Source organism: Mastigoproctus giganteus, chromosome 13, assembly GCF_048544385.1.
Source record: "Mastigoproctus giganteus isolate SK-2022 chromosome 13, ASM4854438v1, whole genome shotgun sequence".
Lineage (NCBI taxonomy): Eukaryota > Metazoa > Arthropoda > Arachnida > Uropygi > Thelyphonidae > Mastigoproctus > Mastigoproctus giganteus.
Window position 1 is genome coordinate 144,393,584 of NC_143587.1, and position 23,853 is coordinate 144,417,436.

Here is a 23,853-nt window from a genome sequence, read left to right on the forward strand (position 1 = left end):
CAATGTCCTCACTTTCCAAAAGCATATCAACAGCTGCAGTGCAATGTGGTGTGGCGTTATCATCCATAAACATGAACTCGGGGCCAATGGCACCTTGGAACAGATGCACATGGGGAACGATTACCTCGGTACAGGAGTGTGCAGCAGTTACAGTACCGCCTTCCAGTATCTGGAGTTGTGTACGTCCATCCAAGATAACGCCTCCCCAGACAAGAACACCTCGGCCACCATATTGATCTCTTTCAGTGATATTTGTGGGAGTGATACAGTGTGCCAACCTTTCGTCAGATTAGCTGATGTCCAAAATCGCTGCTAACCGTTAGAAAAAGTGTTGGTCCTTAAGTTTTGCACACCAGTATACTTTAAACACCTTGAAAGGAGTAATCTCTGAATGGGATCTCCTCAACATAATAGAAGAAGAAATACTACAAAAAATAAAAAAACAAAGAAGTCATTAATGTCAAAAGAATAATAATCGAAAAAGAAGGAATAATCACCCAGACCAGAAATATCATTTTAACTTTCAATACTCCAAGTTCACCCTAGCACATAAAAGCTTCCTTTGTCAAATTTGACCCTATATATAGTGGTGGACAAAAAAACTGCATCACTTGTGAATTTTGCAAATAATGTGTTTTGCGTTGCAGAAATATTCGAAATGCATTTGTTAGGTGGGATATACATCTCTGTGAATGAAATCCAATAAAAAGACTCCACCTGATATACCTAATTGCCATAAATATCTTCCCAAAGGGTAAAATGCATAATTAACGGAAATATGAGAAATCATGCAAATGACAATCATGACAACCAAACATACATTTTATTGTATTTACGTGTACAAACTGAAATGACAAGTTAACATAATATTATTATGTACTGTAAATCAGCAAAATAAGTCCTCAATATTTTGTTGTTCCTCCTCGAGCTGCAATTACAGCCTTGCAATGATCTGGCATAGAGTTAGTCAATTTCTGGATATATATATAAGGTTGCCCAGTTTTTTCTGGTACCACTCCCTTACAGTGCTCTCCTGCAGCTGAATCTTACTTGTTGGCTTCTTCTGAGCAATTTTAGACGACATTATGTACCAGCAGTTTTCAATAGGATTCAAATCTGAACTGTTGCCGGGACAGCTGCAACACTAATGCCAGCATTTCTGAGATATGACTGCACCTTAAGGGAGAAAAATGAGGGAAAACATTGGTGTACATATGTTTTAAGCCTTGTGAGACAAGAAAACAAACTCATCATTAAATCTAAATAGCATAAAACTTACAAATTTTGCTGTGTGGCAAGGTGCTGAGTCCTGTTGAAAAATGCAGTTTTGAATGTCTGTGTGGTGATCCCTAATAACTGCTTTCAGGCAGTCCTCCAAGATAGCAGTGTAGGTTTCTCCATTCACTGTTCCGTTAATAAACTTAATTCGCCCCACCCCTTTGCTTGTTATGCATCCCCAGACCATCTGACGGGCGGGCAACTTTACAGTCGGTGTTATGCAGTCAGGATAGTATGCCTCTGATTTTTGTCTTCTGATATATCACTTCCCATCCCAGCCATGCAGGTTGAATTTTGATTCATCAGAAAAGATGACAGTGTCCCATTGCTGCTTTGTCCACGAAACATGCCTTTTAGTCCAAGCAAGTTGCTTCTTCCTCATTTGTTGGGTCAACAAAGGCTTCTTCTTGGGCTGATAGGCACGTCTTTGGATAGTTGATGCACTTGTTTCAACACCAGAGGCCATCTCAAAGTCCAGTTTTAGATCAGGAGCACTAGTATGGTGATTACGAAGGCATATCTGTTTAAAATATCGATTTTGGGAAGGCATAGTCACTCTCTTACAGCCTGATCCAGGTCTTCTCTTCACATCACTGGTTTCGCACTTTAATTTCAGCACCCAGGATACTGTTGACTCGTGGCAGCCTATTTTATCAGTGATAACATGCATAGAAAGCCCTTCCTGGGACAGAGCAACAGCTACACTTCTTTTTTCTTGGTTTCAACTGAACATATGGAGCTATGCATAGACCTCCGCAATACAGGATACTAATGAGCATGTATACCCTTCCAATGCCGTATTTATAGAAACTGCTGATGCAGTACTTTGCAATTACTGTCTGATGCAATAGAAGTATTATCTGACGCAGTACCTTTGCTTTGCAATGAACAATGACTGTAATCAAACAATATCTTATACCTTTCGCTACAAATGTTACTTTTTTTAAGATGATGCAGTGTTTTGTCCACCACTATACCAAATCCTATCCGATGTTTTAAATGTCAAAAATATGGACATTTACAAACAACATGCAGAGGAATAGCAATATGTGCCAAATGTGGTTCCTGAGAACACACAAATCAAAAATGCATAACTGAACACCCTAAATGCCCAAACTGTAGTGGAAACCACACTGCCTTCCCTTGGGTATGCAAATGTTGGAAAGTAAAAAGAAAGGAAAGGAAAATTCAAAAATACAAAGCAGAACATAAAGATATATACCAGAAAGATATTACAACCGGCCAACATAAGGAAACCTACCTATGCACAGATAACACAAGTAGTACAAATAACCCAGAAACAACAAACAACAGGATCACAAACTGAAGTTACAATCTCACCAAATGAATCGCTGTTAGATTGGGTACTCAAATAGCTCCTGTCCCCAAACAGTAGAAATGAGAACAGGCTGCAAACATCCCTATCTCAGTTCCACCTACAGTAATTTCACCACATGGGAAAACCAAAGAAGATCCCTCCATAACAGTACACTATGCTGCTGAACAAATGGACACAGCAGAAAAAACACAAGAAGAAACTGTTCAGAAATATTTGCCAAGGAAGATATGGAAAGCCATATTTTGCTAAAAAAGACAAATCACAGGCAGGAAAATATAAATATAAAACAGTAATAAGAAAACAACCAGAAAGCTCATCTAAAACAAAACAATGAGTACTTTTATTCAATGGAATTGTTGGTTTTCATAATGATATTGACGATGTCCGGGATTTAATTTCTCAATATCAACCGATATGTTTCTGCTTACAAGAAATATATCTAAAACCTGACGATACAATCTTAATCAAAAACTTCACTGTACAATGAAATTGAATATATAATTCTATAGCCCATGGGGGAGTAGCAATCCTTGTCATTTCTCAGATTCCATTCCAAACAGTTCACCTACAAACTACTCTTGAGGTAGTAGCAGTATGTATAGCAGCAAGTAGTTTAATAACAATAGTATCGATATATTTACCCTCAAACCAAGAAATAATTTAATGAAGACTTAGAAGAACTGATAGACCAGCTATCCCTTCCTTACTGTATAATGAGGTATCTAAATGGACATCACTGCTTATGGGGAAATACTGATGTTAATAAAAGGGAACATAAAGTAGAAAAAGTAATAGATGCCAAAAATCTATCCCTCCTGAATATTGTAAAAAAACAAATGTCAACCTTCCAACAGGAACCAGCTCAGTGATAGATCTTACTTTATGCTCCCCAGCATTATATCCCAAAAATACTGCCACAGACAGTCTAACACAGTGGGCCAACATCTGATGGTAACTCATTCCACAAAACCCATTGGGCGCCTCCGTGGGCAGGAGCAGCAGTGCATAGCACACCCTTCTTGATTAGACCGGGATTCGAGCCTGTGATCCACCAAATACAGAGGATGCGGAAGGGTCAGGGAATGACCACTGCATATCCCTGGAGCAATATGGCCTTAGTTGCTAATGCTCCTAAAAACCAAATAACAACAAAACCCATTGTACCCGAGGGGCTCATATCTGGTGAGTATGGGCTTGGCACACCCAGAGTCCTGAGCTGGATATCATAATTCTCTTTCTTGGTGATTCCTCTCTCTCTCTCTCTCTCTCTCTCTCTCTCTCTCTCTCTCTCTCTCTCTCTCTCTCTGAAGGTAACTTGGGAATTTTTTTTGACTGTTGCAGCATAAGCCTCAGGCTTCCTTGCACCTTATGGCTGCTAATAATAATAAATAAAAAAAATATATTGTAAGTTGATACATTGATTTCCTGTAATTCGTTCCCCAACAACACATAAAATAGGTATTTTTTATATGTTATACTTCTTTTTTACATTAAAAATTTGTGTTTTATAAAGATTATTCAATAAATAGTCATAACATCTCAGGATAAAAAACAAACAATAAATTAGCATTTACCTTAGACTTGAAGTGCAGAGCTGATGAAATCACTGATGGTGATCAGACTATATCATGTCAGGTGTCTTTTCAGTCTTTTGTTGCTACTGGTAAAGAAAACTGTCCAAAATGGACTGGTATTTGTAGCTTCCTGAAGTAAGAAATGACTTTGTCTTCCATTTTGCAAATCATGAATTCAGTGTTTTCAATGTTTGGGTGTTTTATCACTTCTTTTGAACACTCACAATGAGAAATGACAGTTCAACTCTTCAGCTGACACTTTTTGGATTTCTCTTCCTTCCTCTCCAGTGTCACTCTTCGGAATTTTCTTCAACTCTTGTAGCTTCTCTGTTGTTAGCTCATGCCCATGAGCATCCGTTAGGTCCTCCACATCCTCTTCGCCAACATCCAGACCCATTGATTTACCAAGAGTAACAATATCATTTGTCAAAGCACATTATCTTCAAATCTGTCAACGTCATGGATAATTAAATGCCAGATGTTTTTCAAGGCTGAATTTAAGCACCTGGTGGAAACATCATTCCAAGAACTTACAATCAGCCTCACCACAATCCAGCAATTTGAACTTCAACCTCCAAAAATATTTACGGGTGACAGCATTTTCACCAGAGTTCGCTGCAAAGCAACTTGCGAATATTTTTGTGGTGTTGATTTTCTTGAAGTTTGCAATCACTTGCTGGTCCATTGGTTGAAGAGGAGTGATGTTGGGTGGCAACAAAAATTTGACTTGAACAAAGTCAAATTTTGCCTCAAGAGATTGAACAAGGTTGGGATCAGGGCCAGGCGCATTATCCAGAAGGAGCAGTGCCTTCACAGGAGGCGTCTCCGTAGCCAGGTGGGAAGGAGCAGCAGTGCGTACCACACGCTTCTTGATTAGACCGGGGTTCGAGCCCGTCACCACCAAATATGGAGGATGCGGAAAGGTCAGGGAATGACCACCGCATGTTCCAGAGCAATATGGCCTTAGTTGCTAATGCTCCTAAAAACCAAAACAACAAAAACAGCCTTCACAGGAAAGCTTATTTTTTTTAAGATAACTCTTCACTGAACTTCAAGCTCCCATTCATTGAAGACATATCCTGTAACCCAGGCCTTCTTGTTACTGCACCAAAATACTCCCAGCATGCCTTTGTTGACCTTTTGTTGTTTAAATACACAAGCAAAGGCTTCAGCTTAAAATCTCAAGAGGCATTGGCACCCAACAGGAGAATGAGCCTGTCTTTCATAGGCTTATACCCAGGTAAACTAGCCTCATCCTTAGTGATGTACGTTTTCCTGGGCAATACGCTCCAAGAAGAGGCTTGTTTCATCAATGTTAAAAACCTGCTGGGGACGATAACTCTCCTGATCAACAAACTCTTGGAATTCAATTTTAATAGTCTCAAATGTTTTTTTTTTTTTTTTTTTATCAACACTGGATGCCTTTCAACAGTGATATACGTCCTTTTTTCGGAGTGCTCGAACCAGCCTTTGCTGGCTTTAGTTTCAAAGTGCACAGCACTGCTACTGCAGCTTTAAGTTTTAGATCGTCATAGATCTGAAACAGTCGTATGAGTGATGTTCCAAGCATTGCACAATAACGTTGTTGAACAATAAAAAAAATGTTATTTGGTTGAGAATAATCATAAGAATGATGTTCCATGTGCCACGCATCATTCCAGCTATATCGGAAAGCCATCGGTACCTGCAAATCTCATCTATACTTAAAAGAAATGATCGTATGAAAGGTATATTGGTTCCTGAGAATATCGGATGTCGATGTCATCATAAGTTGAGGCTCCACTGTACATTTTAAAAAAAAATAATGAGAGCAAGATCAAGATGTGTCAGATGAACATGCAAGAAAGCCTCCTGGATATATTTTGCCTCAACCATAATATAACCACTACAAATATTAAAACAGTTTGGAATAAAATAAGAAAAATGAGCAATAGATATCAAAAGTTAGTACATCCAGTTATCAATTGGCAAAGGCAAGATATATCTGATCCAAAAGATATAGCAAATGCTTTAGGGAAACTTTTGCCAAAATATCTGCTACCATATCCTATCCACCGAAGTTCCAGAAATATAAAAACAAAAAAAATGCAATTTAAATTTCTCCACAAAATATATAGAACTGTATAACCATCCACTAACCATAATAGAACTCCGTAACCAAATACGGAGGATGCGGAAATGTCAGGGAATGACCACCGCATATTCCCGGAGCAATATGGCCTTAGTTGCTAATGCTCCTAAAAACCAAATAACAAACAACAAATAGAACTCCGTAAGGCATTATCATAAACAAAACAAAGTGCAGAAGGTCCAGACGGCATCAGTTATATGATGGTAAAGAAACTCTGTGAAGAATCTTTGCGATGCTACTTCTTTTATACAACACAATTTATACAGAGCACGAGTTTCCTAACAAAGGGCATCATGCAATTTTTCTCTCTTACCCAAAATTTGACAAAGATTCTACTAATTTGAACAGCTATCATCCAATAGTACTCACCAGCTGCCCAGAAAAATTAATGAAAAAGATCATAAATGCAAGACTTAAGTTGTACCTATAAAACCATAACCTTTTGTGCTCACCACCGTGTGGCATCAGGAAAGATAGATTGACCTTGAACCTCCTAATTAAAATAGAAAACAACATATGTAACATTAGAAAAGAACGTTTAGTCGTGATATGTTTCAATATCGAGAAAGCATATGGTACAGCCTGGCGCCGTGGCATTCTTCGGGACGTATATAACTTAAAGTTAAGAGGATGGTTCCCTATTTTCATCCAGAATTTTTACAGCACCTGACCCTCCAAGTACAAATGCAAACTATACTCTCAAAAGTTTTCCTACAAGAAGGATCAGTCCTAAGTGCCACCCTGTTTGCAATAAAAATAAACTTGATAACCCAACAGATACCATATACCATAAATACAGCTCTTTATGTATATAGATCAGGGGTGAGCAACCTTTATAAATGGTGGGCCAAATAAAATATCTGCGAGGTACATGTGGGCCAAATTTATTATTAGCTTTCCACGATTTTTAGGATTATTAAAATGGTGTATAATGAAAAAAATTGTCATAAACAATTTTGTTATTTATCATAATATTTATACATACACGTGCATATAATTAATTTTATTAATAAGAAAAATCAAATACAAATTCAAGATAAAGTTGCAAAAATACAATTATAGTAACAAAAATTTCAATATTTTATTTTTATAATGTCTAGTGAGAGATATGGTAATGTTTATTTTTTATCAGTATAAATACTGTGTGCATTGTTATGACAATTGGTATTTGTCATAACAATGCACATAGTATTTTCTAAATTTACATCAAAAATATATATAATGAATGGCGTGCCCATTATTATATATATTTTGAAAATGACCACAGGCCGGATTATGCACGTTTGCGAGCCAGAGTTGGCTGGAGGTTGCCCATCCCTGATGTAGATGATTTCAGTATCTCTTTCCACTCCCGAAATATGAGAACAATAAAAGGGCAATTACAAGGTGCAATAAACAAGGTCCACAAATGGGCTCAGGAAAATGGTTTCATGATCTCCACACAAAAAACAGTAGGCATGCACTTCTGTAGGAAAAGTAACCTTCATTTAGACCCAGAATTAAAACTTAATGGACAGTTAATCCCAATCAAACCAACCACTTTTTTAGAACATATAAAACAACTAAGAACAAACTGCCTCAAGAAACTAAAAATTTTGAGAGTCTTATCGTCAGTGTCCTTGGGTGCAGATAGAGTTACTTTATTGCGATTATACAGAGCCCTAATAAGATCCCGACTAGACTATGGAGCCCCCATGTACAACTCAACCAAACCGAGTGCACTGAGATGGCTTGATCCAGTACATCAGGTGCCTCCGTAGCCAGGTGGGAAGGAGCAGCAGTGCGTAGCACGCTTCTTGATCAGACCAGGGTTCGAGCCCGTTTTTTTTTTTTTTTTTGTTTTGTTTTTGGTAGTTGTTGGCGCATCGGCTTCTGTGGCCATATTGCACCTCCCAAGGTTTTTGCAGTACTTTGATCCAAGCCCGAGGCGGGAATCGAACCTGCGACCTTTGGGTTACCGGGCAGGTACTTTACCCACTCGGCTAGCCCGGTCGGCTCGAGCCCGTCACCACCAAATACGGAGGATGTGGAAAGGTCAGGGAATGACCACCGCATATCATGGAGCAATATGGCCTTAGTTGCTAATGCTCTGAAAACCAAATAACAACAACAAAATAACAACCAGTACATCATAGCACTTTACGTATAGTATTAGGAGCATATCGCACTCACTGGTCCAGAGCCTATATGCAGAGGCTCATGAACCATCACTACAACTCTGGAGGCAAAACTTGCTTTTATACTACACTGCAAAGATAAAATCAATACCTGACCACAGATGTGGAAATCTTACATGAACCAGATTTGGAAAACATATATAGAGTACATCCAAACATTAACAAATCAACAGGCATATATTTAAAAGATCTAATCCTGCAACGTAATTTAAATTTCAGTCAGATCACAATTTCTGATAAAGTTCCATACCCACTTCGGGATACCATCCAAACAATGTGAAATCTTCATATGCACAACTGCAACAAAATTTCCAGCAATTACATACAAACTACAAAGCAGAACATTGCAATTCCATCCTAATATATACAGATGGTTCCAAAACAGAAACCAAGGTAGGAAAAGCTGCCAAATTCCTGAATACCATCATTTCCCAACTAATTCCAACTGAGTGCAGCATTTATACTGCAAAATTCGAGGCTATACAACTGGCTAGTTGTATAGCCTCCAATTCTGCAGTATAAATGTTGGTTGGTCATATATGACATATAAGACCAATCAACATCCCCAGCAGTATAATCTTCACAGATTCATTCAATGCCCTGCAAACCTTAAAGAATATCACCAGAAATACTCATCCAACTGTATGGTAAATTCAAAATATGCTAACAAAACAAAATCAAAACATAAGTTTCTTTTGGGTTCCGTGACATGTAGGAATAGATGGCAATGAACAGGCAGACCAAGCAGCAAAACATGTGGAAAGCCCGATCGATAAAACCATAAAAATACCTTACCTGGACTAAAAAATTACAATCTGAAATAGTGGTGAAAGGCAGTGGCAACAAAAAAGGCAGAAGCAAGCCAGTAACAAATTTTTATAGATAAAACCATTGTTACAACAATGGAAAACCAGTAAAAAGCCTAATAGATGAGAAGAAGTTACACTAGGCAGACTAAGAATAGCACATACCAATGTTACCCACTCCTACCTGCTCTGAGGTGAACTCCTCCTCGGTGCTCTGACTGTCAAACAGTGCTAACAGTCTAACATATACTACTTGACTGCCCTAACTTTACACAAGAACGACAAATTACTTTTAATTCCTTAAAAGCAGTGGACACTATTTCATTACAAACAATATTGGCAGATAAACCTAATATATCTGAAGTTTTCCAGTTTCTGATATGTATAAGCTATTATAATTTAAAATAAAACACAGCAAATAAATCACAAATCATAAGTTTGGCACATTATAGCCATAGAAGCTGATGCACCAGTAAAATTCCCAAATCAACCAACCATTGTAGTCGCTTTTACAAATGCAAAGTCTCTTCCCTCATGCTCTTGACAGTATTTGCAACTTTAAACCCCACCTTGACACTATGATCTCTGCCACCTAATGGTCCTTTTATTTGCCGATTCTTAATGCATGAAGAGTCGTTGCTGATAATTAAATCAAGAGTATTGCTTTCTCTTGTTGTCTCCAACATGCTGGTTGCAGATAATGATCATCCAGTAAATCCACAAAAGTCTTGCTCAGGTATGAGTGACAAACCCACGTGTTTCAGTCAGTATTCAAAAAGTTAAAAATCTCCCATTATATAAGACATTCTAATTTTCTGGCTCACTATTTTACTTTATAGTCATTCATCATACTCATTACAGCCATTAGGCTTATGACACACTACTACTCTTATTATTATTTTTTTTTTCTAGTGCTTATGATACATCTTACTGACTCAACATTAAACTGACCATCCAAGTTGACAGGGCATTCTGCCTTAAATAATAATTAAAAATTAAAGAAATAAAACTTCTTCAGCAGTTTTTCACTGCTTTTATCATCTGAAATGGCACAGCATGACCCCAGTTGCCCATATGCCATTAAATACCAAACCAAACTGCAGGCAATGTTAGATTTTCCTCTGACTTCTTCACTAATTCTGGTATTGCCCAAGATTCAGTTCTTTCTTCCACTCTCTTTATCTTGTATATTAATGATCTCCTTCAATTGACTAGAAATTCTATACATAGTTTGGCTGATGATAGCACACCGCCAGTAAATCCACAAAAGTCTTGCTAGTGTGCAAGTGACCAGTCTACAAGTTTCAGTCAATATCTGGGAAGTTAAAATCCTCCATTATAAGACATTCTGGTGTACTGGCCCACCCTATTTATGTGTACAGTCATTCTTTTACTTGTCAGAGTCATTAGGCCTATAACACACGCCTACTGTCATTTTTGCTTTCCCACGAAAGTGCCTTAGATGGCAGTGCATTCACAGCCATTTAAGGCAGTAGATGCACTGCCTTAGATGTCCTTGTATTGAGGAGTTATGCAGGCTTCACTACTCATACTGGCAATTGTAGAATTTTCTTCCCTATATTGGCATGTGTTTTATTTCTGTTTACATGACTGTCCCAAACATACTCTTATAAAATAAGATTATCTGTTATGGTATTTCTGTTTTACATGACTGTCCCAAATTATCTGGTATTTCTGTTTACATGACTGTCCCAAACATACTCTTATAAAATAAGATTATCTGTTATGGGATAATTTTATTCATTGACAAAATTAGAGACTTCAAATAAAAACAAGCCTCTTGCATCAGCTGCTACAGCTTTATATATAGGCTTCATACATAAATGTGTATGAGAAAATTCTCTGGTTCAGCAACAGTTAATGTTGCTGAAAATATTGAAACATTGAAAATATCACATCATCATAGGCCGACCGGGCTAGCCGAGTGGGTAAAGTACCTGCCCGGCAACCCAAAGGTCGCGGGTTCGATTCCCGCCTCGGGCTTGGATCAAAGTACTGCAAAAACCTTGGGAGGTGCAATATGGCCATAGAAGCCGATGCGCCAACAACTACCAAATCAAAAAAAAAAAAAAAAAAAAAAAAAAAAACATCATCATAGGATTAATGTAGATCTGGCATAGTCCATGACAAGGTAAATTCTAAATTTTGATAGTATTCTGCCCCCCCCCCCCACACACACACACTTCAGCATGGACTCTTCTACCACAAGAGCTAGTCCCCATGCAGTGGGGACTACTGGGGTGATAGTATAGTGGCATCACTACGTTTTACCTATTTTAAAAAAAAAAAGGGTCTACAGTTGATTTCCACTTTCAGACACCAGTCTGAAATATATTCTGTTTACACACTGTCTTTTGGCTTTATTTGTCTCAACACTTACTGCAAATAACTGAACTCAACCCAGCAGCAGGAATGAAGAAGTGGGAAGCTCCATTTGCTTTTATAATTGGCATTTATGTCTCTCATGGTTTAAGTTATTATTTTATTGTTTAATAAAATAATAATAAACCACAATACACAAAATTATTGTTTTATTGGTTAATATTGGCAGGTATTTTTTTCACTGATTTATTTCTTTAAACCAGGGAAGTTTTTTGTTTGCTGATATGCTTCTTTAGTTTCTAAACTGTTTTATTTGATATGTTAGTATCAGGTTTAATATAAAAATATCAGCAGAATTTAAAATAGAATCATTAGTGCTTCTTAGTTCTTCCTCTGTTAATTTTAATACTTCTACAGTTATTATCACTTAGTACTTCATTATTAAGTGAAGTGTAAGATTGGAGAGAATATTGTCACAATAGCTACTGAGTTATCTCCATGCTGCCTTTCCTTTTTATTGTCCTCTGAGCATATAGTCACTCTTCTCTATTTCAGAGGGAAAAGTCTCTGAAGTAGGCAGAAAATGCAGAAAAGTAGCTCCCTCTCTCCACATTTTATTGTAGGTAATTCTTGCTTAATTTATCTTTAGGCATTTCAACCTGGCAGATGGACATGTTACTATACCATTAAAGGTAACAGCTGTGGGAGATATTCTGGTAGTGGTATGCCATGCACGTTCGACTTTTGGAGGAAAAGTTCAAGGAAAGGCAAGTTTTAAATCATGATCATTAAGTAGTAGTAGTACTAGTGGCATGCATTGCAAGAAAGCAAGTGTATGAGCTTATGCAGCATCAGCCAAAAAAAAAAAAAAAATTTACAAAACAATTTGCTTTTGCTTTTATAATTGGCATTTGTCCCTCATGGTTTAAGTTATTATTTTATTGTTTAATAAAATAATAACTTAAACCACAAGACACAAAATTATTGTTTTATTGGTTAATATTGGCAGGTATTTTTTCACTGATTTATTTCTTTAAATGTTTGCCCAGTTCCTCCTTAAATTTATTTAACCTATCAACTTCCACAATGACAGATGGAAGTTTATTCCAGCAATTAACCACCCGCTGGCTAAAGGCAAATTTAGCCAAATTTCCGCACATCTATTCTACATCTGTCCTTTTATGCCCCCTTAGGTTCGTAATCTGAACAAGCATCAGAATTCAGCATGCTCAACTCATTCAAGGCCATATACACCTCAGTTAGATCACCTCGCAGGTGCCTAATCTCCAGCCGCTGCAATTTGCAGAACTTAGGCCTGTCTTGGTGAGAGGATCCCTTCATTCCTCTCACCAATCGTGTTGCCCTTCTCTGTACACACTCAAGCAAATCTACATCCTTCCTAAAATGAGGCCTCCAGACCTGTACTCAAGGTGTGGCCTTATACAGAGGGACAATCACCTCCTTTTCCCTGAAAGCAAAATTCCTGTATATCATTGACAAAACCCCATGAACTGCCCTGGCAGATTGTCTGCATTGCTCAGAAAACTTCATATCTGACTGCACAATTACTCCCAGATCTTTTTCATTTTCTACCACCTGAAGTGTAGTACCACTCAGTTGGTACGTGTCTCTGGAGTTACTTCTACCCATGTGCAGTACTTTGCATTTGTCAAGGTAAAACTTCAGTTGCCACTTCTTAGCCCATCTGCCCAAATTATCTAGATCCTGTTGCAGTAGCACACTGCCATTACTGTCATTAACAACCCTGCCAACTTTTGTATCATCTGCAAACTTCAACACTAAGCCCGATATACCTTTATCAATATCATTGATAAATATACAAAACAACAGAGGACCCAACACCGAACCCTGTGGGACTCCACTAATAATATTAGTCCACAAAGAGCAGCACCCATTAATTACCACCCTCTGTCTTCTCCCACTCAACCATCCTTTTATCCATTGTAGCAACTTACCCTTAATACCATTCTAGTCCAATTTGTACAATAGTCTTCCATGCGCAACAGTGTCAAAAGCTTTCCTGAAATCCAAATATATGATATCAAAATTACTCTTTGCATCCAGTTCCTTTGTAACCACATCATAATATCTATCAAATTTGTCAAGATATAAGACAAGACTGAGTGTTATAAGGATTGAAATCAACTAAGTTGCCTTTGCCCCACTGGAGAATTACCTGTAGATCGGCATTTAAGGAACTGGTAGCAGATTTTCAAGAAGTTGAAGCTGATTGAGCAGGACAAGGTTTCTCAAAATGGAAAGTGGAATGCAATGTGCTATCATCAGCAAAACTATGGATAAGATTTCCAGTCAATGGAAGAAGGTCATTAATATTCAAGAGGAAAAGAGTGGGGGGAAAGAACTGAACCTTGGGGGACACCGGCATTAGTGGAGAAGTTAGAAGACAGAGAGCCACTTACCATCACCCTCAGTGAGCGATCAGGGAACACTGGATAACCAATTACAAAAAACAGTTGGCAAACCATAAGATGGAAGCTTGTTGAGAAGACCTTTATGCCAAACATGATCAAAAACCTTTGAGAGATACCAAGAGCAACTGCTTGTGTTTCACCGAACTTTTCCATTGAATTAGTCCATAAATGGGTAACATAAGCCAGAATATCACCAGTGGATCGACACTGACGGAATCCATACTGGCGATCGTTGATCAGACAGAAGGTTTCTAGGTAGTTTAAGAGTTGGCGGTTAATTGATTTCTCCATTACTTTAGAAAGGGTAGAAGTAATTGCAATGGGACGATAATTGGATGGGAGGGATTTGTCACCCTTTTTAGGAACTGGCTGGATATGAGCAAATTTCCAAGCAGAAGGAAAAACTCCTTTGGAATAAGAAAGTGAAAAAAAGGCGGCAAAGAACAGAAGTAAGTTCAGGAGCACAGGTTTTGAGAACAAGTGGAGACATACCATCGGGACCTGGAGCTTTCTTAGCATCAAGATTTATCAAAATTCTTCTGACATCCTTTTGACGGATGACCATAGCAGGCATTGAATAGAGTGTTGGGAATGGTGGGAGGTGTTTTACCAAGATAATTAATACATTAGTTGGAAGAAAAATGGGATGCTAGCAGGTCAGCTTTATCCTTGGCTGAAATGGGTGCAGAGATGGGCAAAAGTTGCGGCCAATAGCATTGGCAAGAGATCAGAATGCTCGGCTACCATTAGAGCAAGAAGCAAGTTTTCTACTCAACCTGTTCAAACTCTAGTTTGGACTGATTAATAACTGCTTTACAATTGTTGCAAGCTTTGGTGTAGGCAGAAAATGAAACTGAAGAATTAGAAACAAGCCAATTACGATATGCAACATTCTTCTCTTGAACAGCCTTAGCACATTTATTGGAAAACCAAGGTTTAGATAAAGGATGAGATTTTAAAGTAGAGTGTGGGATAAAGGATTCCATTCCTGCAAGAATAATTTCACTGACATGATCTGAGCAAACTTTGACATCAGAAGTTTTGAAAGAGTAATCCGATAATGAAAATAAATCTCGCATCTAATTGAGGTGTATAAAGTCTTGAATGGTTTGAGCATGCTCAGTGCTGATGGGACTCTTCCTCTTGCTCAGAATAATTGCCTGAGAGGACATAAATTCAAATTGAGGAAAGACAGTTGTGGGATAGATGTGCAGAAGTTTGCCTTTAGCCAGCGAGTGGTTGAGTGCTGGAAGAAACTTCCATCTGTCGTAGTAGTTGATAGCTTAAATAGATTCAAGGCAGAACTAGACAAACATTTGGAGTGAGTGGATGGGTGAAATGAGAAGTTTTTTTTTTTTTTTTTTCCCCCCGGCTGATGCTATATAAGCTTGCATTCTTGCATCATGTGCCTTTGCTAATGGTAATGCTACTTGTGTACTGGGTATGGGAAAGTCATAGATAACCCATCTGGTTTTGCTGATTTCGAAATTACTGAAAACTGTTCATTAAAAAAACTTTCAAGCATAAAGTCAAGTAAGACTCCTGGAGTTGATGGCATATATACCTAGTAATTTTGAGGAAGATGGCCAGCAAGTATATTGCACCAGTGAGGTTAATTATAAGGGCATCATTGGACTTGGGAGAGATTAGTATTAGTAAAGGTATATGATGCAAGAAAGCAAGCTTATACAACATCAGCTGGCGCCTCCGTAACCAGGTGGGCAGGAGCAGCAGTGCATAGCACATGCTTCTTGATTAGACTGAGGTTCAAGCCCATGACCACCGTGTATCCCTGGAGCAATATGTCCTTAGTTATTAATGCTCCTAAAAACCAAAATAACAACATCAGCCAGAAAGAAAAAAAAAAAAACCTTCCCATCCATTCGCTCCAAAAGTTTGTCCAGTTCCTCCTTGAATTCGTTTAAACTATTGACTTCCACAATAATCGATGATAGTTTGTTCCAGGAATCAAACACCCGTTGGCTTAAGGCATATTGCCACACATCTATTACAACTGTCTTTCCCCAACTTTATGCTCCCTCAAGTGCAAGCTGAGAACCATTCAAGGCCTTATACACCTCAATCAGATCCCCTTGCAGGTGCCTATTCTCCATACACTGCAATCTGCAGAACTTAAGTCATTCTTGGTAAGAGCAACCCTTTGTTCCCCTGCTCTGTGCCCTTCGACGTGGCCACCTGTACATGGTGAGGGGACCTCTCAGTAATACTGCTGGCCTTCCAGATTAGCATCACTTGGATCCAATGCCCATAACTTGCTTCCAGGGTTATATCATTGGAATCCGTCGTTTTTAGCGGTGCACCGCAACCCGTGTAAACTCGGAATGGGGGATACTGGTGGTTGAGGGACCCAGCCTTGATACACCACTTCGGCCCCTGCTTTAACAAGACGGATGGTTCCGGACTGGCCCAACTGGGATCAAACGGCAGGTGGTTCTTACTGCTAGGGTCAACTGCGTTCCAATAAGTTTCCCTCCCTTTGGTGCTGGGACAGGATCAAGGCTTATTGGACACATGTGTATGGTGTTCCTAAGCAAACTTGATACCCCACTCGTGTACGCAGAACTTGCTGGCTCATGAGTTGGCGGCTCCTTGATGGGTGAGGTACTTAGGGAATTGGAAATTATCTTACTCATAAGAGTAATTTAAATACTATTTCTTCTGGGACCCTAACAAGGCCCATACCTAATCAACATGATAACACAGAAAACACCTTTGTAAAAAGAGCTAGAACTGAGGATACACCACCATCAGTGACAGCACTCTTTCTCATTCTCCATTCCACCGGAGAGCAGTCAATTGGGAAGATGTCACCCTTCTTTCTCCAGAAAGGATTAGAAGGGTTGGCAGGATCACGTAAATCTGTAAAATGACTGCGTTCTGGCGACTTTTGGTTGAAGCCACATCAATAGGAGGAATAGCTATCACCATAACCTCCCCACACACACACACACACACACACACACACACACAAAGACACAAAACTTGAAACTGTTCACAAGGTGTCATATCAGAGTGGGATCTTCTTCATGTCTCTCAAGAAGAGATCCGCTCTGAATTGAAAGAACAAGGAGTGACAGCTGTCTATAGAATATTGATGCAGAAGGATAGGAATCTCGTCTCTACCCGAGTTCTAATCCTAACATTTAACACCCCACGGTCTCCAAGTTCCATCAAGGCAGGGTACTTAAACTGGATTTTTATCCTACAACCACTTAGGTGTTTTAAGTGTGAAAAATACAGCCATTCACAAGCAGCTTGGAGTGGTAACCGTGCCTGTGCTTGATGTGGTGTGAAAGACCACGAGAGCAAGGAATATTCAGCTTCCAAACCGATCTGTGTAAATTGCCAAGGAGAGCACCCTGCCTACTCCAGAGCTCTGCTGTGGAAGGATGAAAAACAGATCTAAAAACAGAGCTGAATATCTCCTACCCAAAGGTAGAATACGCATCCAACCAATAAATAACGGTAAGCCTTCATATGCTCAGAAAGTTTCTGCAAAGTGCACTATCGGTACACAAACTGAGATGACTATACCACCAAGAGAGTCATTCACTCCGATTGCACGCTATTTATTGAGTTCACAAAAGCCCACCAAAAAAACACAGTCAACTGCCACTCCTATATCCATACCTCCTGGTGTTCCACCACTACCAAAACCAAGTGGTAAATGAAAGACAAAAAATATCGGAAGAGCCACCTGAAATACCAGCAACAATGGATGTAGAGGAGAAGCAGATACCAGACAAATCAGTCTTGGGACTCTTTGCGGAGGAAGAAATGGACACAGGTCAGTGTCCATACTTCCGCAAAAGAGATAAATCCAAGACTGACAAAAGTAAGCCCTCCACACCTTGGATGCTGTCTGATGGACCCACCAAGCCAGAATAATGGCTAAATTCCTACAATGGAATTGTCGTGCATTCCGGCAAAATACTGATGACTTCAAGATCCTCCTGCAAAAGCATGAGCCAGTTTTCTTATGCTTGCAGGAGACTTACCTAAAGGCAAATGATGATCCCACTATTGCCGATGGTCCTGCCCATGGAGGAGTGCCTATCCTTGTGGGCAACTAGACCCCAGTTCAGCCCTTGCTACTTACAACCAGCATAGTGGCTGTTGCAGTTTGCCTTTCAGTGGGATTTTTATTAACTGTCTGTTCTATTTATTTGCGATCTGGGGGTGTGATATCTCTCAGAAAGATATTTATGTTGTAATGCAGTTGCCTTCCCCTTTCTTGCCTCTCAGGGATTTTAATGGACATAACACCCCGGGGAAGTGCTAGCATCAATGGAAGGGGACGAGTCATAGAGCATATGCTAAATGACAATGACCTCTCCCTTCTAAATATTGGAACAATCACCTTCTTCCACATGCCTACCCATATGTTTTCTGCCACTGATTTATCTATTTGCTCCCCTTGTCTTTTCCCTTCTCTCACTTGGGAATTGGAGGAGAACCCATATGGAAGTGATCACTTCCCTGTGATAACCTGCTTACACACTGGGAGACCACGTCTACCTTTTAGGTTATCACTGTGGAAGTTTAATCAGGCTGACTGAAATGCCTTTCAACATCAGGCAAATTTTGAAATCATTATGGTAAGTCAGCAGCCTTTCAGTGATGTAGTCCCATACATTGCAGAAAACATTGTTCATGCAGCTGCAATTGCAATCCCAAAAATATCTGCCCGGTCTCCACCTTTTCCCAAACCATGGTGGAATTCACAATGCACAGCAGCTAAAAAGGCACAAAACAAAGCTTGTGGGGATATTCTGCCGATATCCCATCACGGCCAACCTTATCGCCTTTAAACGCACACAAGCCAAAGCTCGGTACACTCGCCATCAGAGTCAGAAGGGATCATGGATCCATTTTACGTCATCTATTACCCAGTCTAACAATGCTAAGGTGGGCTGGGATAAAATCCAGAAAATGAAGGGAAAATATATATCTCACCCATCATCTATCCTAGACTATATTGCAGAGCCCACTGCAATAGTTAATGCTCTTGGTAAACGTTTTCAAACATCTCTGGGATATCATCCTATTCCCCAGAGTTTCTGGTCCTGAAACATAAAAGAGAAAAACAGGCACTAAATTTTACGCTAAAGGGCCTTTGTTCCTACAATGAACCATTCACTATGCAGGAATTAAAAAGAGCTCTCTCACTTTCTAAAGCAAGCACTGTTGGACCAGATCGCATCCATTATGAAATGGTTAAGCACCTTTCCTCTATGGATCACCTGCCCCTTTTATATAACAAAATCTATACTGAAGAGAAGTTTCCGGATGCCTGGCGCATGACAATTGTTTTTGCCTTTGCGAAGCCAGGAAAGGATCCTAAAATTCCTACTAATTATTGTCCTATCGCTGTGACCAGCAGTCTGTGAAAAATCACGGAGAGAATGGTTTATTTTCGTTTAATGTGGTATTTAGAATCAAACCACCTTCTCTCCAACATTCAGTGTGGGTTCTGCAGAAACAGGTCCACTTTGGACCATCTTATTAGACTGGAAACATCCATCCCAGATGCTTTTCTAAAATGAAAATGTTTAGTGTCAGTGTTTTTTGACATGGAGAAAGCGTATGACACAACTTGGAGATTTGACATCTTAAAAGATTTGCATGACCCTTGGTCTTAGAAGGCATCTACCCATTTTTATTAAAAACTTTTTAGCCAATCGATCTTTCCAGGTTCGTGTGGGATCCTCACTCTCTCATTCCTTCACCCAAGAGGAGGGAGTACCACAAGGATCAGTTTTAAGTGTCACGCTTTTTGCCATCAAAGTAAATTCCATCACAGAACAACTTCCTCCAACTGTAAACAGTGCCCTCTATGTTGATGACTTTAGCATATTTTGTCAGTCATGCAACATGAGGGTTATTGAAAGACAACTGCAAAAAGCCATTGATCGCCTCAGTTCTTGGGCACTTGCTAACGGCTTCAGCTTCTCGCTGGAGAAGACCGTTTGCGTACATTTTTGTCATAAGCGTAATCTTCATCCTGAACCTGAATTAAGGTCAGACAGAATGCTATTCCAGTAGCAGCAGACACAAAATTCTTGCGACTCATATTTGATAAAAAGCTGACCTTTCTGGATCACATCCCTCAACTCCGCACAAAGTGTACAAGAGGGTGTTCTGGTATAAAATCTGAAAAATGAAGGGAAAATATACATCCCACTCCTCACTGATCCTAGACTATAATGGATGCACTATTGCAAAACTCACTGCAATAGCCAATGCTCTTGGGGAAACATTTTCAAATATCTCTGGGATATCATGCTATTCCCCAGAGTTTCTGGTCCTGAAACATAAAAGAGAAAAACAGGAACTAAATTTCACACTAAAGGGCCTTTGTTCCTACAACGAACCATTCACTGTGCAGGAATTAAAAAGAGCTCTCTCACTTTCTAAAGCAAGTGCTGTTGGACCAGATGGAATCCATTATAAAATGGTTAAGTACCACTCCCCAACATCTATGGATCACCTGCTCCTTTTGTATAACAAAATCTATACTGAAGAACAGTTTCCGGATGCCTGGTGGATGGCAATTGATCTTGCCTTTGCGAAGCCAGGAAAGGGTCCTAAAATGCCTACTAATTATTGTCCTATCGCTCTGACGAGCTGTCTGCAAAATCATGGCGAGAATGGTTAGTCTTCCTTTAATGTGGTATTTAGAATCAAACCACCTTCTCTCCAACATTCAGTGTGGCTTCTGCAGAAACAGGTCCACTCTGGACCATCTTATTAGACTGGAAACATCCATCCCAGATGCTTTTCTAAAATGAAAATGTTTAGTGTCAGTGTTTTTTGACATGGAGAAAGCATATGACACAACTTGGAGATTTGACATCTTAAAAGATTTGCATGACCCTTGGTCTTAGAAGGCATCTACCCATTTTTATTAAAAACTTTCTAGCCAAGTTTCCAAGTTTGTGTAGGATCCTTACTCTATTGTCCATTTTGCCAAGAGGAGAAAGTACCGCAAGGATCAATATTAAGTGTCACGCTTTTTGCCAGTAAATTCCATCACAGAACGATTTCCTTGAAACGTAAACAGCGCCCTCTATGTTGATGACTAGCATATTTTGTCAGTCATGCAACGTGAGGGTTATTGAAAGACAACTGCAACATCCATTAATCGCCTTAATTCCTGGGCACTTGCTACTGGATTCAGGTTCTCGCCGCAGAAGACCGTTTGCGTACACTTTTGTCGTAAGCGTAATTGTCATCCTGAACCTGAATTAAAGCTTGTACAAAATGCTATTCCAGTAGTGTCAGACACAAAATTCTTGGGACTCATATCTGATAAAAAGCCGACCTTTCTAGATCACATCCCTCAACTTTTTACAAAGTGCACGAGAGGTCTTAATATTCTTCGTTCTTTGTCCTCTACATCTTGGGGTGCTGACCGATACTAAGCATTTACTGTGCACTTGTGTGATTGAGACTAGATTATGGGTCCCGGATATACAATTCACCCAGGGACAGTACTTCGATGCTGGATCCAATCCATCATCAGGCTATCCGTATCACTATTGAAGCATATCGAACATCTCCTGTCCACAGCCTATATGTCGAAGAAAATGAACCACCGTTATTGCTTCAATATAAGTAGTTGTCTCTTCAATATACTTTAAAACTGAAATCCCTTCCAGATCATCCTATGTGGATATCCGTTTATGAGCCACGATGGAAAAGTTTGTACAATGCCGGTCATACTGCCAATTGTCCTTTTGGTATTCGTTTCCAAGCACTACTCAAAGAACTTAAAATCCTTTGTCTGTCTACCTCAGCTTTTTTCAACACAGAGCTGAACATTCTGACTTTGCACCAGTGTACACAGGCGGCACAAAGTCAATTCTATGTAGGATCTGCTGCTGTCTTTGCAGACACCACTATATCAGAGCATATTCTCCCTGAAAGCAGCTTATTCACTGCAGAGCTGTGCACTGTACAGTTAGCCTTGGACTATATTAATAAATGCCAGCACCAACGGTTCTTTTTATATTCGGATTCTTTGAGCATCTTACTGGCTTTATTATCTGTCAGATATAATCCTCACCCAGTTCTGTCTCAAGTTCAGCAGAAGATTCACTCTCTCTATGAACGTGAATGTGATATGCGCTTCTGCTGAATTCCCAGCCACATTGGGATTAGGGGAAATGATATGGCTGACACCGCAGTCAAATCTGCAATTCCTTTTAATAATTGTTGCCTGTCAGTCCCGTATACAGACTACAGGCACGTAATACACAAAAAGATTCACATCTTGTGGCAAGATATATGAAGTAGACAGACAACCAATAAATTACATCAGATAAAGCCTGTAATTGAACCGTGGCAGTCTAGTCTGCACAGAAATCGTAAGGAGGAAGTTGTTCTAGCACAGACCCGCATAGGACACAGTCATCTGACCCATTCTTTCTTGCTGAGGGCTGATGACCCTCCTATGTGTGTGAGTCCTGTGATACAGTTTTATCCCTGAAACATTTTAATCGAGTGTCCAGATTTTAATAATATGCGCTTTACGGCTTTTAACCATCTGACTGAGCCTTATTCACTCAGTCAGATTTTATCCAACAATGACAAGGTATCAGCTGTTTTTAATTTTTTACAGCTTACTAATTTATATACATGTATATAAAATAAGCTTTATATTTTTAGAATATATACCACCTTTTAAACTTATACCTAATCTTTTGACCAGGTAACCTCTTTTAAAGTTACCAGAATCTATTTTTACCTTTGTCTTGGTGCATAATAGCCACTGCTGCTAATGCACCAGTAAAATTTCAAACCAACCAGCTCCTTTGTGATGACTTGAAGAGGCTTCAAGTATGGTCAGTAAAGTGGCAGCTGTGTTTTATTGATACTTGGTGGGGTTGAATTGAAAACTGTAGAGGAAGAGAGAGATCTGGGAGTATGATATGGACAGATATGCCGCATTAGACCATACATTCCTAATCCATTGAGATGTTTTAAGTGCCACTCTCAAACGGCATGCAGAGGCAACCGAGTTTGTCCTAATTGTGGGTCCTCTGACCACACCCAAAGTGATTGCTCAGCAAAAGAAATGACCTGTCCCAACTGTGAAGGAATTCATCCAGCTTATTGAAAGGCATGTGACAGATGGAAAACTGAAAAAGAAAATCGTGAAATATAAGATTGAAAATAAAGTAAGCTTTCAAGAAGCAAGGAAATTAATTGCTCCCAATATGAATAAACATACATACGGCAGTATTGTGCAAAAATGTGAATTAGTGGCCACTACTGATGTTATAGTCCCTTCAAACACTTCAGATACTGCACTTACAGTACCAGCTACATCTCCTCTTCCTCCTCCTCCTCCTCCAGTGATTGCTTCTACATTGAATAATCAAAGCTCAAATTCAAAAAAGAATATCCAAGAAACATCTATGGATGCAATTCACTCATCCAGACAAGGAGACTCAATCCTAGAAATATATGTGGAAGAAGATATGGACACTGGTCAGCCATTCTTCTCAAAAAAAGACAAACCAAAGCCTCAATGCCATGAGCCAGCCACATTAAAGAAGCAGTCAAATACAGCTTCTTCTACTAAACACCAGTAATTCCTTACATTCTACAATAGAATTGTAGAGGATATCGTAACAACCTTAATGATATTCAAGTCTTAATTAACCGCTACTCTCCAGTTGGATTCTGTCTACAAAAAACCTACCTAATGTCTCAAATTTCTACCA

At 39.3% G+C, this 23,853-nt stretch overlaps 1 protein-coding gene across 2 annotated transcripts in view; it reads left to right on the forward strand.

Moving 5' to 3' along the window:
* aux (cyclin-G-associated kinase) overlaps positions 1-23,853 on the forward strand; it is a 703,221-nt gene that overhangs the window by 534,658 nt on the left and 144,710 nt on the right. For both annotated transcript variants that reach the window (XM_090387776.1, XM_090387775.1), the window contains exon 16: positions 12,298-12,415. In XM_090387776.1, coding sequence (XP_090243902.1) covers positions 12,298-12,415 — 118 coding nt within the window. The remainder of the gene's footprint in view (positions 1-12,297; positions 12,416-23,853) is intronic.